Source organism: Neoarius graeffei, chromosome 26 (genome assembly GCF_027579695.1).
Source record: "Neoarius graeffei isolate fNeoGra1 chromosome 26, fNeoGra1.pri, whole genome shotgun sequence".
NCBI classification, from domain to species: Eukaryota; Metazoa; Chordata; class Actinopteri; order Siluriformes; family Ariidae; genus Neoarius; species Neoarius graeffei.
In genome coordinates, this window is record NC_083594.1 from 38,377,313 (window position 1) to 38,393,278 (window position 15,966).

The 15,966-nt window shown below is 40.1% G+C and overlaps 1 protein-coding gene across 6 annotated transcripts in view; it reads left to right on the forward strand.

Moving 5' to 3' along the window:
• Window positions 1–10,642, forward strand: part of plekha6 (pleckstrin homology domain containing, family A member 6) — a 182,183-nt gene extending 171,541 nt beyond the window's left edge. For all 6 annotated transcript variants that reach the window (XM_060910803.1, XM_060910804.1, XM_060910805.1 and 3 more), the window contains 4 exons: window positions 237–370; window positions 3,453–3,595; window positions 4,484–4,588; window positions 9,531–10,642. In XM_060910803.1, coding sequence (XP_060766786.1) covers window positions 237–370; window positions 3,453–3,595; window positions 4,484–4,578 — 372 coding nt within the window. In that variant the 3' untranslated portion in view covers window positions 4,579–4,588; window positions 9,531–10,642. The remainder of the gene's footprint in view (window positions 1–236; window positions 371–3,452; window positions 3,596–4,483; window positions 4,589–9,530) is intronic.
• The last annotated feature ends 5,324 nt before the right edge of the window (window positions 10,643–15,966 follow it).

Genomic DNA, 15,966 nt, shown 5'->3' on the forward strand with positions numbered 1-15,966 from the left:
TCACAAAATTTTCTAATTTATTCTTTTAATTCAAGTATTACTTGTAACCCACATGCTCTTCCAATTTACCCAACATTTATAGGCCCAATTTAATAAGCCTGGATTACAGTCCCAGTGGAATAGACCTGGTTTAAATCATCATCAGATGGTTCAGAGCTGACTGAAAGCAGCCTGCAACCACTGGGCAGAGGTGTCTTTGTGAGATATTGATAGGTGTTTGTTACCATTTTTTTTAGCTGTCTGCCCCAGAAAAAGTGTTAATTCCAGAGCGGTACCTGGAGATTGAGCCCAGCATGCCACTCAGCCCAGAGGAGGAGAGAGAGAAACAGAAGAAGGTGGAACGGATAAAGACGCTCATTGCCAAATCAAAGTAGGTTCCTGCTTTTTATTGGTTACGCACCGGTGTTCTGTATAGCAGTGATTTGGAGCACTGTAGGTTGACTAGTATGTTAGACAGGCTCAGCCTTGTAGTCCTCAAGTCCAGGACTCGGACTCGAGTCCGACTCGTGCCCTAATTTTAAGGACTCGTGACTTGACCTGGATTTGAGCACTGATGATTCAGACTTGGACTCGTGCATTAACTGCATTCGGACTCATAAATTGGAGAGTCACACCTGCACGCCTTCACGCGTGCATCAGATACATGAGGCACTCCGGACAGCACGTGCGCGAAGCCGATTCTCGCACACGCACCGTAAACGACTTGCATCTGCACAGGATTAAGGCACAATCAGTGTGCCTATATCAAAACTTTGAAAACACAATTACTTTACGAAGTATTGAGTCGCATTGCTGACACATTACTGAGCCTTATTTCCTTGTTTAGTTTCCTGATCCCTGATTTCCTGTTTTTCGTCTTTGATTCTGCCGAGTCTACGATAGCCTGTTTGTGTCTCGCTCGATCTGTTTCACTGTTTACAATTTTGCCTGCCGTTCTGGATTGTTTTCCTGTCTTCACTTGTATTAATAAACACACCTTTTGCATTTACATCCGTCTCCCAACCATCTCTGACAGAATACTTCGCACTCCCTGACAAAGAGAATGCACATTCACCTGTTCATACATTACGTTCAGAAACAAACTAATGTTAATGGCGCTAAAATAGCCACCATTAAATGGTGCGGTTGGAATCTTGTTCTCGGACTCGACTCGGCTCAATAGTGGACTCGACTCGGACTCGATTCGAATTTTTTTTTTTAATGACTTGGATTTGACTCGGACTCGAGGTTTAGTGACTCGACTACAACACTGGACAGGCTTGGATTGTTTAAAATGCTACATTTAGTTGTGATTTCATGTTAAGTTGTGGTGTGGTTCTTATTTTAGCTTCAGATGGGTGTGGGTTGGTTTCTTAACATAGTAGAGTAACGCTGCATGTAACGTCTAACCCAGGAATGCAATGTGCAATTTACAACTTGCACTGCATTCTAGAGTAATTCCATATTTAGTCTTTGTTCACCACAGTGTTCGCTAGAAGCGATTGGTTCTACACTCATCATCCACTTTACTAGGAACACCTGTATCATGCCAATACAGCTCAAGGTCTTCAGTTAAGGCACACCGAGGCGTTTGTTTTTTTTTCTTCATGTGATTAATTCACACGTTGACATATTTCTTCAAACCTCTTGTTTTTGTCATGAGTACTTTCACACAGACCGTGAATATTTCACAGCAAAAAGAGACATATATTTTTTCGAACAGAGGTCGATTTTTTTTTTTTTTTTAGCTTTTGCACTGTGAATAAAAGCATCATGTTGTGCAGAACAGACATTGGGTGACACAGGCAAAACAGCCTTGCATGTAGCAGCGAGCCTCTGCCTTGCACTGATGTCACTCATATCTGGGACCTGAGCAGCTATTTTTCTATGGAGTTTTAGTCCTATCTTTAATCAAGAGCATGATCTTCAATTTGAGAGCAAGATTTATTCATTTCATTTTCAGATTTTACAATGTTTCCCCCCTCTATCTCTCCAATAGACCCTGCTCTCGTGCAAATTTGCCCTGTTCTTGCTCGAAAAAACCTGTCCTCCCTTTCAAATAGCCCCTACTTGTGCTCAGTCTGCTTTGTGCACTCGCAGATCTTATGCACTGTGAATAAAAGCATCAACCAATCACGTTGTGTGGAACAGACATCACATACGCAAAACAGTCTTGAATGCAGCAGCGAACCTGCATTCTCATCTCATCTCATTATCTCTAGCCACTTTATCCTGTTCTACAGGGTCGCAGGCAAGCCGGATCCTATCCCAGCTGACTACGGGCGAAAGGCGGGGTACACCCTGGACAAGTTGCCAGGTCATCACAGGGCTGACACATAGACACAGACAACCATTCACACTCACATTCACACCTACGGTCAATTTAGAGTCACCAGTTAACCTAACCTGCATGTCTTTGGACTGTGGGGGAAACCGGAGCACCCGGAGGAAACCCACGCAGACACGGGGAGAACATGCAAACTCCACACAGAAAGGCCCTCGCCGGCCACGGGGCTCGAACCCGGACCTTCTTGCTGTGAGGCAACAGCGCTAACCACTACACCACCGCGCCGCCCGAACCTGCATTCTTCTGCTCAAATTTTGTTTTTCATGACCTCTCTTATTAACAAGACATTTCCACCCAGAAAACTCACTCAATGTTTTTTTGTTTTTCACACCATTCTTTGAAAACTCTGGAGGCTGTTTTGTGTGAAATTCCCAGGAGATCAGAAGTTTCTGAAATATTCAAACCCGTACTTCTGGTATCAGCAGCCATACCACAATCAGTGTTACAGAGATCACACATTTTCTTCATTCTCATGTTTAATGTGATTGACTGATTCAGTAACTGCATGATTGTAGGTGTACAGGTGTTCCTGATAAAGTGGGCGGTGAGTGCATATTTAGAACCACTACTTTATTCGTCACACGTACACTTGTGAAATTCCTCTCTGCATTTAACCCATCTGAAGAAGTGAATACACACATGAACAATGAGCACACACACATACCCAGAGCAGTGGGCAACCATGCTACAGCGCCCAGGGAGCAGTTGGGGATTTGGTGCCTCGCTCAAGGGCACCTCAGCCAAAGGCCACCCTAACCACATGTCTTTGGACTGTGGGGGAAACTGGAGCACCTGGAGGGAACCCACGCCGACACGGGGAGAACATGCAAACTTCGCACAGAAGGGCCCCCGTTGGCCACTGGCCTCGAACCCAGAACCTTCTTGCTGTGAGGCAACAGTGCTAACCATTACACCACTGTACCATCCTCTTTAGCTAGTCTTTTTTGCCTAGTCTTTTTATTAGGACATTTTTGAAAAAAATGTACTCGTGAAAGATGAGTAGATTGCAAAATACTAATTTATAGGGGGTCGGGACATACAAAATGTTGCGATTGTAAGACACAATTGAAAAAATGACAGATGATAATCACAAATGTTGACAAACCAGCTCTGTGTGCCTCCCCAGCCTGCAGAATGTTGTCCCGGTGTTGGACGGTCCTGCAGAAATCCAGGCTAACCCTGAGCAGAAGCTGCAGGAAGAGGAGAAACGCATCGAGATCTCCTGCGCTTTGGCTGCTGAGGCCTCCCGCCGCTCCCGCCTGCTCTCTGGTGAGGAAGCCTGTCATCCTGAGGAGCCTGGGCAACCCCTTTCTGACCTCTGACCCCTATTTGACCCTTCGTGTCGATCACCAACCCTGTCCACTCTCACTGTCCCTCACTGTCTTAAAACTCATACTTCAGAGCTAAGGTGGCACATTACACTTAGAGCAGTGCTCTAAAGAATATAAATGCAAGATAAAATAAATGGGGAAAAATATATATATACACTGTATAATACAGGCTTAATGTTCATTCAGTAAAGAATTTTGTACAAATAAGGTATTTTGTACAAAAATATGGATTTCTGTAACCTCTGCTCTGAAGTATTGTCTCTTCCCATACAGAACTGAATATACTGTCAAATCAGAACAAGTGAAGAGCTCAATGTTTTATAAGTGAAAGAGACTTTTCTTAAGCTATTTATTTCTCATATACAAACCCCCCCCCCACATCATGTGTGCATACACACAAGACCATTTAAGGTATTGTTAGGTAAAGTTAGAGATCATGATTCAAGCTTGTCACAGAGAAATAATTGGAGAGAAGCACCTCTCATTTTGCTGCGTCATATAATTTCTTATTTGAGCTGTTTTTATGTTAAACATGTGTTTGATTTGTATCGTATAGTAAATACCATTTGTCTTCATTCATGCTGATGCTGAATCTCTCAGGATCCTGAGTTCTGACTGTGTGATCCAGCATTTTCTTTATAGTTTTCTTTCAATTTCTGGAGCTTTTTATATCATGCTCTTTTCATTCCACAGTCTTCCTTGTGGTCATTTGAGAACAAGGCAGACTACCTCGCTGTTCCACAACCCTTTCCTGTTGTTATTATTTATTTATTTATCTACTTAGCGTGTGTGAATTTTTCCATCATTTCGTTCCATTGCATTGCAGCCCAGATCACCCCGAGTCCCCCCGCCTCCCCAACCAACCTGGCCCCTCCCCCTTCCTCTGGCTTCTCTGACTCCTCCCACATCATGAAGGTGTGAGTGTGTGAAGGTGAGTTCCACTCACTGTACAAAGGCCCCTCGCCCTTTTTTTATTCACTTTCCTTCTTCCTGTATAGTCCCCATGCTCCAGTACTGTTTTAATGCTCTTCCCAATGCAGTTTACACTTGGCCGATGATTATCAGCAAAATACCTGATATTTTAAAAGAAACAATTTGATTGCCTACAGTCTAGGTTTTATATAGTAATTTTTTTTCTATCCAGAGATTTACTACTACATACAAATCTATTACTGTGTGAGCTTGTTACAAGTATATTACACAAACTTCCAAGATAATTATTTTCATTACAATGATAAAACAGTATTGGAATGCAGGGTTAGAGTGCTCCTTTTGGCCTTGCTTTGCGCTTACATTTTTATTTTCAGTGGAGCTTCTCTCAAACTTTCAGTACACCAAAGTACAGCTACCAAAAAGGAAAGGGAAAGAGAGCTGGCAAATTCTGTTAATATTGCAAAATACTGTAGTAAGTGATGTTTTCCAACAAAGATAAGAAGTAATTGCTTCAACTGAAACTATGTTCAACTCTACATCACAGATGCACTTATATATAGTGTCTTGTAAAAGTATTCAACCCCCTTGGTGTTTGTCCTGTTTTGTCGCATTACATGATGGCAGGGGCGCCGCCAGAAATTTTGGGCCCCATGAAAGATTAGAATTTTGGGCCCCCCAACTTTGCCCACCCTCGTCACAATTGCACTATTGTCATTATTTGACTTTTGATAGCCCATGGACCTTGAGTTTGTTACTTTGTTATTACATTTTATGTATTAACCTACCAGGGACTAGATGAAAACTGGTCAGTGACTAATTCTGGTGCATTTACAATCACAAATGAAAATTCAAGATTTTGCCACATGCCTCCTTGTGCTAGGACAATTGGTAGTGAAATGTGTGATGTGACTGCTAATAAATCATAGAAAAAGTTTTCTACCCAGCATCAAAATACCTATGGAAATCCCATAGGTATTTTGTGTTAGGTAGATGTGTTAGGTAGAAAGCTGTGTGTACTGTTCTGCAAAAAGGGAATATGTTCAAAGCAAAGTGTGTCTAGACAGAAATTTGAGCGTAAGCAGAGTTAGACTATTGGTTGCCCCTCCATGGACCAGGAGTTTTTGACCTTGTTTTCTAATTTACACTTTTATATTGTTTGACCAGTAGATGGCAGTATAAGCCCAGACATAATTCAGGCCAATATAAGCCCATACATAAAAAGAAAAAAGGAAATAAAATGGTGAATGATGCAGCAGTTATTATTGAGTTGACTGTAAATAAACATAACCAACATTATTTAACACACTGCTTTGAACTCTTCTTCATTCAAGTGTGCAAAATTGGGCTACTTAGTATGGAGTTCATTCATTCATGTGTTGACACAACTTGCATGCATCACTGTATCTGTATGGATTTATAAGATATACATTATTTATAGGCTACTTCAGTGCCAGAGAGTTCCAGAAAACATCAGTAATCACAATTTCCTGCCTTGATTAATAACTAGGCAACAGTTATTTCATACAACATAATGCACTGCAAGAAATCCACTGAGAGTTTATGCTTTCTTTTAGGCAGCACTCATTTATTGTCAAAGCAAATATTCAGATATCCATGAACAATAAAATATTCAATATTCAAGATAGATTCTTACCAGCAATATCAACCAATCCAAATGTAAACATGATGAACAATATTTACACTACTCGTACAGTAAAGATTTAAATACCCAAGTCTAGGCGCCGAGGCTTCGGAAAAAAATGGAAAAAATGTCACTCTACAAACTGTAAAAGTGTTCTCTTGATAGGCTAATCCAACCACGTTCATACTGTTCATTTACCATTTGCTAATATTTTGAACACACATGTGAGCGATAGCTACCTTTCTTTGGGAAAAACTGAGTGACCAGTTGCCTGCCTCTCCGGTCCCTCTCAGCTTTCAGCTGCCTTTCTTTACGTTTTTGACAGCCACTCTTCATATTTAGCGATCATAGACTGTACGCACTCCACTGCTGGCTGGCTGGCTGCTGCACCGCGACACAGCAGCAAGTAGCGTTGCACTGATCAGCACACAGATTTAACGCATCGTGCTTCTACCAGAACTGGACCGTACCATTTCGCAAAAGGGGGAGGGTTAAATGACAATATGTTGAAGAACTCAAGAAATAGACAACCTTGTTCAATTAGCTCATTTTACCAGATGGAATATTGCATTGTTGTTATTTCAAAAGTTTTATTAAAATAATTAAAAGCATATTATCAGCCCCTTAAAGGGCCCCATGGCAGTGCTGGGCCCCTAGAATTGTTCTAACCTTTCCCCCCCGGCGGTGCCCATGCACGATGGAATTAAAATGGATTTTTGGAGGGTTAGGACCATTTGATTTACACAACATGCCTACAACTTTAAAGGTGTAAATTGTTGTTTTATTGTGACACAAACAATAAATAAGATGAAAAACAGAAATCTGGAGTGTCTGGGTGTTCAAATCCCCCCCCCCCCCCCCCCCCCAAAAAAAAAGTCAATACTTTGTAGAGCCACCTTTTACTGCAATTATAGCTGCAAGTCTCTTGAGGTATGTCTCTATTAGCTTAGCACATCTAGCCACTGGGATTTTTGCCCATTCCTCAAGGCAAAACTGCTCCAACTCCTTCAAGTTAGATAGGTTGCATTGGTGTACAGGAATCTTCAAGTTATGCCACAGATTCTCAATTGAATTGAGGTCTGGACTTTGACTAGGCCATTCCAAGACATTTAAATGTTTCCCTTTAAACCACTCCAGGGTAGCTTTAGAAGTATGTTTAGGGTCATTGTCCTGCTGGAACGTGGACCTTCGTCCCAGTCTCAAACCTCTGGCTGACTCAAACAGGCTTTCCTCCAGAATTTCCCTATATTTAGTGCCATCCATCTTTCCTTCAATCCTGACGAGCTTTCCTGTCCCAGCAGATGAAAAATATCCCCATAGCATGATGCTGCCACCACCATGCTTCACTGTAGGAATGGTGCTCTCAGGGTGTTGGGTTTGTGCCACACATGGCATTTCCCATGATGTCCAAAAAGATCAATTTTAGTCTCATTTGACCAGAGAATCTTCTTCCATGTGTTTGGGGAGTCTGCCACATGCTGTTGGGCAATCTCCAAGCGTGTTTTCTTGTTTTTTTTCTTTAAGCAATGGCTTTTTCTGGCCATTCTTCCATAAAGCCCCGCTCTGTGGAATGTATGACTTAAAATAGTCCTATGGACAGATACTCCCATCTCCACTGTGGATCTTTTAGCTCCTTCAGTGTTATCTTTGGTGTCTTTGTTGCATCTCTGATTAATGCCCTCCTTGCCTGGTCTGTGAGTTTTGGTGGGCGGCCTTCTCTTGTCATCAGGTTTGTAGTGGTGCCATGTTCTTTCCATTTTGCTATAATGGATTTAATGCTGCTTCATGGGATATTCAAAGTTTTGGATTTTTTTTTTTAACCCAAAACTGATCCATCTTTCTCCACAACTTTGTTTGGAGTGCTCCTTGGTTTTCATGTTACTGGCTTAGTAGTGTTGCAGAGTAAGTGTCTTTCCAGAACAGGTTGATTTCTACAGACATCATGTGAAAGATCATGTGACACTTTTACTGCACACAGGTGGAGCTTAATCAACTAATTATATGACTTTATGAAGTGAATTGGTTGGACCAGCTCTTTTTTAGGGGTTTCATATGAAAGGGGGTGAATACCTATGCACACTCCAGATTTCTGTTTTTTTCATCTTAATTATTGTTTGTGTCACAATAAAACAACAATTTGCACCTTTAAAGTGGTAGGCATGTTGTGTAAATCAAATGGTGCTAACCCCCCCAAAATCCATAATTCCAGCTTGTAATACAAGAAAACAGGGCAAACACTAAGAGGGATGAATACTTTTGCAAGACACTGTATTCTAGTGAAACCAAGGTACAGGACTGATTCAGATGACTGTGAACTTATTTCCCATGTAAAGGTTGTGAATTCGCAACCTTCCAATCAGTAGCCTAAAGCCGTAACCCTGAGCCACCACTTCACTTTTAGTTGTAGATGTTCTTAGTGAGGCGTGTTCATTAAATAAACTGATATACCTGCCACTTGTACACCTGTGCATTCATGTGATTGTCTAATCAGCCAATCATGTGGCTGCAGATGCAAGTCAAAAGATCCCGTTAATGTGTATATCAAACAGCAGAATGCAGAAATTGGACCTCAGTGACTTTGACTGTGGCATGGTTGTTGATGCCAGATACACTGGTTTGAGTATTTCAGAAATTGATGAGCTCCTGGGATTTTCACACACAGTCATCTCTTGAGTTTACACAGAATAATGTTTAAAAAAATGCAGTTTTGTAGGTGGAAACATCAATGTGTTCTTCTGCTATTGGAACCCATCTGCTGTAGATGCTTTTCTGCTCACCACGGCTGTAAAGAGTGCTTGTTTGAGTTACCAGTCTGGCCATTCTCCTCTGATCTCTCATCAAAAAGGCATGTCTGCTGTGCAACTGCTACTCATTGGATCTTTTTCACACCATTAAACTCTCGAGACTGTTGTGTGTGTGAAAATCCCAGGAGCTCAGCAGTTTCTGAAATACTCAAACCTTCTGGCATTAACACTCATGTAATAGTCACTGAAATCACACTGAAACATCCAACGGAATATTTTTGAACATCAACTGAATCTCTTGCATGATTTTATGCATTGTGCTGTGGCCGCATGATTAGCTGATTGGATAATTGCATGGATGCACAGTTGTACAAGTGTTTTGTGCGATGATCAGGGAGTTTTTGCTGCCTCTCAGGAGGTTTTTCTTTGCTATTCTATGATAGTAGTAAGATGTTTAACTGGAACTAAGTGGTTTTATATTAAATATAATGCTAGCACTTCAGTTTCTGATTGTCATTCTCAGTCTCATTTCTTTTTTTGCTCAACTATTTTAGCTCAAGCACTGGCTGCTGTCAAGTTCGATGGTGAACCCTTCTGAGAACAGCAAACAAAAGACACACAAAAAATCACTTACATTGTCCCATCTCCCCCAAACTGTGTATTTATCTCAGTTACTGACACAATAGGAGGAGGAAATACTACAAAATGTTTGGAAGTTGGAGATTCAAGGGTGTAATCTCAGAGATGCGGTACAGAGGTAACATTCCCACGGTGGACCTCTCTCGCTCTCAGTCACATGCTTCTCTCTCGTGTAAGCCCTTCCATGTAGGACCTAATGGCAGGACTGTACGATGGAAACAACAGATATTGTAACATAACGAAAGCTGCAAACTAGCCAGAAAGTGAGATTTGTTTACACAAAACTATCTACTCTGTAATGACTACGGTGAGTGTCATACTAATCCTGAAAAGACTGGCCAGGTACAAGTGAAGACATGAGTACGTCAGTAACAGAGTGACGGCCGAGGAACAGAGATGGATAACAAGATACAGTGTTACAGTAGAAAAAGTGATGGTCCGAGAGGGAGAGGAGACAGATGCAGCGTCACAGCAAGTGGAGCAAGGAAGCGCAGGAATAGAGACAGGAAGTAGCAGGACCCAGACCAACGATAAGAGGAAGTTGACCAAATCAGCACATCAGTACTCGACCACAGAGAGACTGAAGACTAACTTCATAAAAGCTTAACATCTAGATCTGCGTTTCACTCTGCTACGAGCACCTCCAGACTCATCCAGTGACCATAGACCATAGACTGATGTCACATTCTGGCTACAGTGAAAAGGGACCCCAAGAAGCTGACAGATAAAATACAGTCAGAAGAGAGCATTTCGGTGTGAAGCACTTGCATGGGCACGTCTTTCCTCATTCTCTTCATTCCCTCTTTTCAAAGGAGATCAAGACTCACTGTGACTCCATAAATCCTCTTTTTGCTATATATACACTTTATGCTAAATAATAGGGCTTGATGGGAACACTGGATCCCAATCATCAATAGTCCAGTACCTTAGAGTACCTTAGAGTGTTTGCACCACAGGTTCCTTATGTATCAATAAACACAGCATATACAGTATATCTATAGACAGTGTATATATATATATATATATATATATATATATATATATATATATATATATATATATATATATATATATATATATATATATATATATAAAATTTAATTTGTAAACAAAGCCATGTGGATCTTTGAAATAATGCTTCATTTGTAGGATTTTAGTTACCAAACATGATACCCAAAATGCCTGTGTGTAGGTAAAATGATTACAATTAATTTTAATTAGTAGGCTATAGAATTACTGTCGAAAAGTGCCCTTAGAACTGTAAGTCTGCTAGTTAAACAGCGTGTGTTGTAGGAGGGAGGGGGACAGTGGCTTGCATCTTAATATGTAAAATGTGCAAAATTACAGCCCATAAAACCCCTGTGAATATGGAGCCCAGTAGTGTAACACTGTGCCATTGGGTATTTCATTCGTCTTATATTCGTTGTGTAAATATGGATCCTGTTTGACGATGAGTTAAAGAGTATTTTTGTATCACTGACGAAAACTGACAAGGAGAAAAGAGCAGCTAGATTATAGTGCATTGCAAAGTGATGAATGATTTGCCAAACTCTATGTGTCCTTTGTTTTGTGTTTTGATTCAGCATTTTGGTACTTAAGCATAAGACATCATAAGACACAATGAAACCAGACACAATGTTTAAGTCATTTAACCATCATCTGGGTTTTTTTTTTTTTTTTTTGAGTATGTGTGGTTTTTTTCTTTTGTGTTTTTTTTTTTTTTTTAAAGTCACCACTAGCATTAAATCTAAGACTTTTGGATTTTGAGTGCACATAATTTGAACTCATTAGCACATGCGGTGCATAACTGAATCATCTGATAGCAGGAATAGAGATAAACATGATTTATGACCCAAAATTGGATCATCAGTTTCACAAAGCTAAAAAAAAAAGTCATCCAAAAATACAGAAGTTCTATTTTTATTATTTCAAAGAAAGGGACAAATAATGTCATCCAAATGCAGTACGTATTTTTCTAAGCACATGGATATTTAATGAATAAGATGAAGTCTGTTCGGTTACATTTCTAACAAAGAATCAAGTGTTTTGCATTTTTCATGGCAGGTTCAAGGCTGGCATGTCTTTATTTTGTTACTCTAAAGCATTGTTTTGGACGCCTTAGTTAAAGATAATTTTTAAGAACTTTATTTTTTATGTAACAAGATGAAATGTGTTGGGAATCAAAACAGTCACAGCAGAGGTATTTAATATTTGAATTAAAAATGTAGCAAATAAGGCTAAAAATGGACTAAACATTGGTCTCTGTATATATTTCCAAACCAAATATAATCTGCCTAACAGTTACTGTTGCTACTTTGAGTAAAATACAGGAAAAAAAATGCTTGAACTATGCAAATCCTTACAGTCCATATGCTTGCTTTAGAAATGCCCTCATGCAATAAAGTGAATGTATTTAAAAGTGATTTTGGGTGTGTTTGTGCATGGTTCTTTTGTACATCGTAAATAAGAATTTTCATATTGAGGAGAGATCTTTACAATATTGTTTGTTTGAGAATATTCATTTATTTGATTGCATAACAGGGCGGCACGGTGGTGTAGTGGTTAGCACTGTCACCTCACAGCAAGAAGGTCCTGGGTTCGAGCCCAGCAGCCGGCGAGGGCCTTTCTGTGTGGAGTTTGCATGCTCTCCCCATGTCCGTGTGGGCAAAGACATGCAGGTTAGGTTAACTGGTGACTCTAAATTGACCGTAGGTGTGAATGTGAGTGTGAATGGTTGTCTGTGTCTGTGTCAGCCCTGTGATGACCTGGCGACTTGTCCAGGGTGTACCCTGCCTCTTGCCCATAGTCAGCTGGGATAGGCTCCAACTTGCCTGTGACCCTGTAGGACAGGATAAGCGGTTACAGATAATGGATGGATGGATGATTGCATAACAAAGACTCGCTTGATTTTGTTTTGCCAATAACAAAAGATAATTAAATACTACTTATAATTAAATCATACTGATAATCTGCAGTGACATGATTTGTAATGTATCTAGATTGCTTAGATGTTTCTTTTACTGAAAAATGACATCATACAAAAAAAATACATTATTACAATTTGAAAAACATACTTTATAGCAGTATGACAAAATTTACACAGTTTAGGACTGTTCCATGTTGCAGCTGATTTTGTAGCCTTAAAAAAATCTTATCTTTCATTTTACAAAAAATGTTTTGTTTTTTTAAGTGTTGAGGTGTTTATTTGTGTCTGGCAGAAAAATATGCTTTTTTGATTTTGTGAAAAAGTTTGTAAAGATATGAAAAGGTAAAAGCTCCCATAAGCTACAAGGCCCCATATGTACAGCCCCTGATCCACCCTGATGCCCTACTTCAGGCTGGAGTCTCATCACATTGCTCCTGTGGAGGATGGCCCCATATGGACAGTCTAAAGATACACTTAGAAGATGGCTCTGTACAATTAATAAACAGTTTTGCTACGATGGCGTAGGACTACAATTGCCATGATAAAACTGCAATTGTCATGAACAGTTTTGCATTCAAGTCTCCATCAATGAATAGTTGATAACTTCAACAAAATAGACTTCATGCCTAAACTATAATGAATTTCATGGTTACACAGTTGCATTTTTATCCAGTGCTATCATATAGCACACAACAGCATGGTGGTGCAGTGGTTAGCACTGTCACATTACAAGAAGAAGGTTCTGGTTCGAACCTCATGGCCGACAGAGGCCCTTCTGTGTTGAGTTTGCATGTCTGCATGGGTTTCCCCTGGGTACTCTGGTTTCCCCCTCAAGTAAAAGACATGCAGATTAGATAAAATACCCAGCCACTGGGGTTGCACAAGCCAGTGCATACTGAGTGCTGGTCCCAAGTCTGGATAGATTGGGGAGGGTTGTGTCAGGAAGAGCATCCAATGTAAAACCTATGCCAAATCACACATGGAGATCATGATGATCTGCTGTGGCTGCCCATAATGGGAGCAGCCAAAAGAAGAAGAAGCTATCATATAGCACACGGTTATAGAAGTGAGTTATTTATAATCACACTATCCATTATCACCCAAATGAGGATGGGTTCCCTTCTGATTCTTCTCAATGTTTTTTCCTCATGTCATCTCAATGAGTTTATCCTTGCCACCATCACCTCAGGCTTGCTCATTAGGGACAAATTTATAAATTCATATTTTTAAAACTTATATATGGAATTCATATATTTCTGTAAAGCTGCTTTGTGGCAATGTCTATTGTTAAGTTCTATACAAATAAAATTGACTCGACTTAAAAGAATAGCAAATAGTCTAGATTGTAACAGAAATCAGGATAATAATTTGTTTCATGACAGTAATGATTTCAAGTGTTTTGAATATTATTTACATTTTATATTTTCCTTTAAAACAACCTTAAACTGGGCGGCACGGTGGTGTAGTGGTTAGCACTGTCGCCTCACAGCAAGAAGGTCCGGGTTTGAGCCCCGTGGCCAGTGAGGGCCTTTCTGTGTGGAGTTTGCATGTTCTCCCCATGCCCTCGTGGGTTTCCTCCGGGTGCTCCGGTTTCCCTCACAGTTGAAAGACATGCAGGTTAGGTTAACTGGTGACTCTAAATTGACCGTAGGTGTGAATGTGAGTGTGAATGGTTGTCTGTGTCTATGTGTCAGCCCTGTGATGACCTGGCGACTTGTCCAGGGTGTACCCCGCCTTTCGCCCGTAGTCAGCTGGGATAGGCTCCAGCTTGCCTGCGACCCTGTAGAACAGAATAAAGTGGCTAGAGATAATGAGATGAGACAACCTTAAACTGACGGTCCCTAAGTGTGGAAACTATGCCTGAAAGGATTAAGGCACTTTCTGAATTTAGCCTTAGCAGCAGATATTGTATAATGTACACTGATGTACACTAGAGGGCACTTTTAGAGTGCAAGTAAGTCTGTGCTCTTCCGCATTCAAATGAAGAGCCAAGCCAAAGCCTTTATTTGTCACATACTGTATATATTAGAGCACTGTGAAATTATTTTCTTCACATATCCCAGCTTGTTAGAAAATTGGTGTCAGAGCACAGGATAGCCAGAATATGACCCAAATGAGCCCAACCTTCTGATCAGTAACCCAGACCTTTAACCGCTTAGACACCACTGCCCTGATGATTACAAAGTGCAATCTTCGAAAATCCACTCTACATTCAACATTCAGTTTTGCTGAAAGTATTATGAGTCAAAGAACTATCTCCCTGTTTACATTTGCACATGTGCCAGTATCCTTTTGGCTGCTGATTTTTACCATTTTAGCAGATTTAAACTCATTTTTCGATGTATAACTGGCAAAGTTGCCAAATGAACACAAACATTTCTGTCAAAGAAATTTTTAATAACATAGACTGACATGCAGAAAGGTGACAAATTAAAGGGAAAAAACCCACCCAAAAGTGTCTTAGTAATGTGTTGGGCCTACCACAAGCTGCCAGAAGAGTTTAAGTGTGCCTTGGCATAAATTCTACAAGTCTCTGTAACAGTACTGGAGTGATGCACACCACTCTTCCAAAAGATATTCCCTCATCAATTGGTATAATGGTGATGGCGTTAAAGCATGCTGTTGAACATGACACTCCAAAACTTCTCATAGGTGATGAATCGGGTTGAGTTCTGGTGACTGTGAAGGCTATAACATGTTACATCATTTTTACTTTCATCAGCCATTCAGTGAGCACTCATGGACTTTCATGGGGTTGCACATGTAACAGATCTGACACACTGTATATTATTGTAGATCATATAACAGATCTTGACTTATGAGAGATATTATACCAAAAACGTGACCCTGAGGCAAACTAACCCCCATTCTACTGCCACAAACAATTCCCTGGTCACAGTTAAACACAAACAAATATCTAATGGTATAAATATTTAAATGCAACCTGATAAATGATGCTTGCATATATATATGTGTGTGTGTGTGTATGTATGTATGTATGTATGTATGTATGTATGTGTATACAGTGGTGCTTGAAAGTTTGTGAACCCTTTAGAATTTTCTATATTTCTGCATAAATATGACCTAAAACATCATCAGATTTTCACACAAGTCCTAAAAGTAGATAAAGAGAAGGGTTGTTTTACAATCAGGGTACGCAAGCTAAAAATCACATTTAACACTTATTATCTTCAATATCAAAAGGCTTGACTAAATAAACTTGGTTGTTTATTGTCGCCCTGTGATAGCTCTTAACCATGCAAAAAAAAAAAAAATTGGTGATAACGTTATTTTTGGTGAATGTATGGCAATATATGTCACATTTAGCAAAATTACTCGTGTCATTTAGAAAAAGTGCTTTTTTGACCACAGGTAGCTCCAAAAGGGATGCACTTAAATCATTCTTTATACCATAAAATAAATAT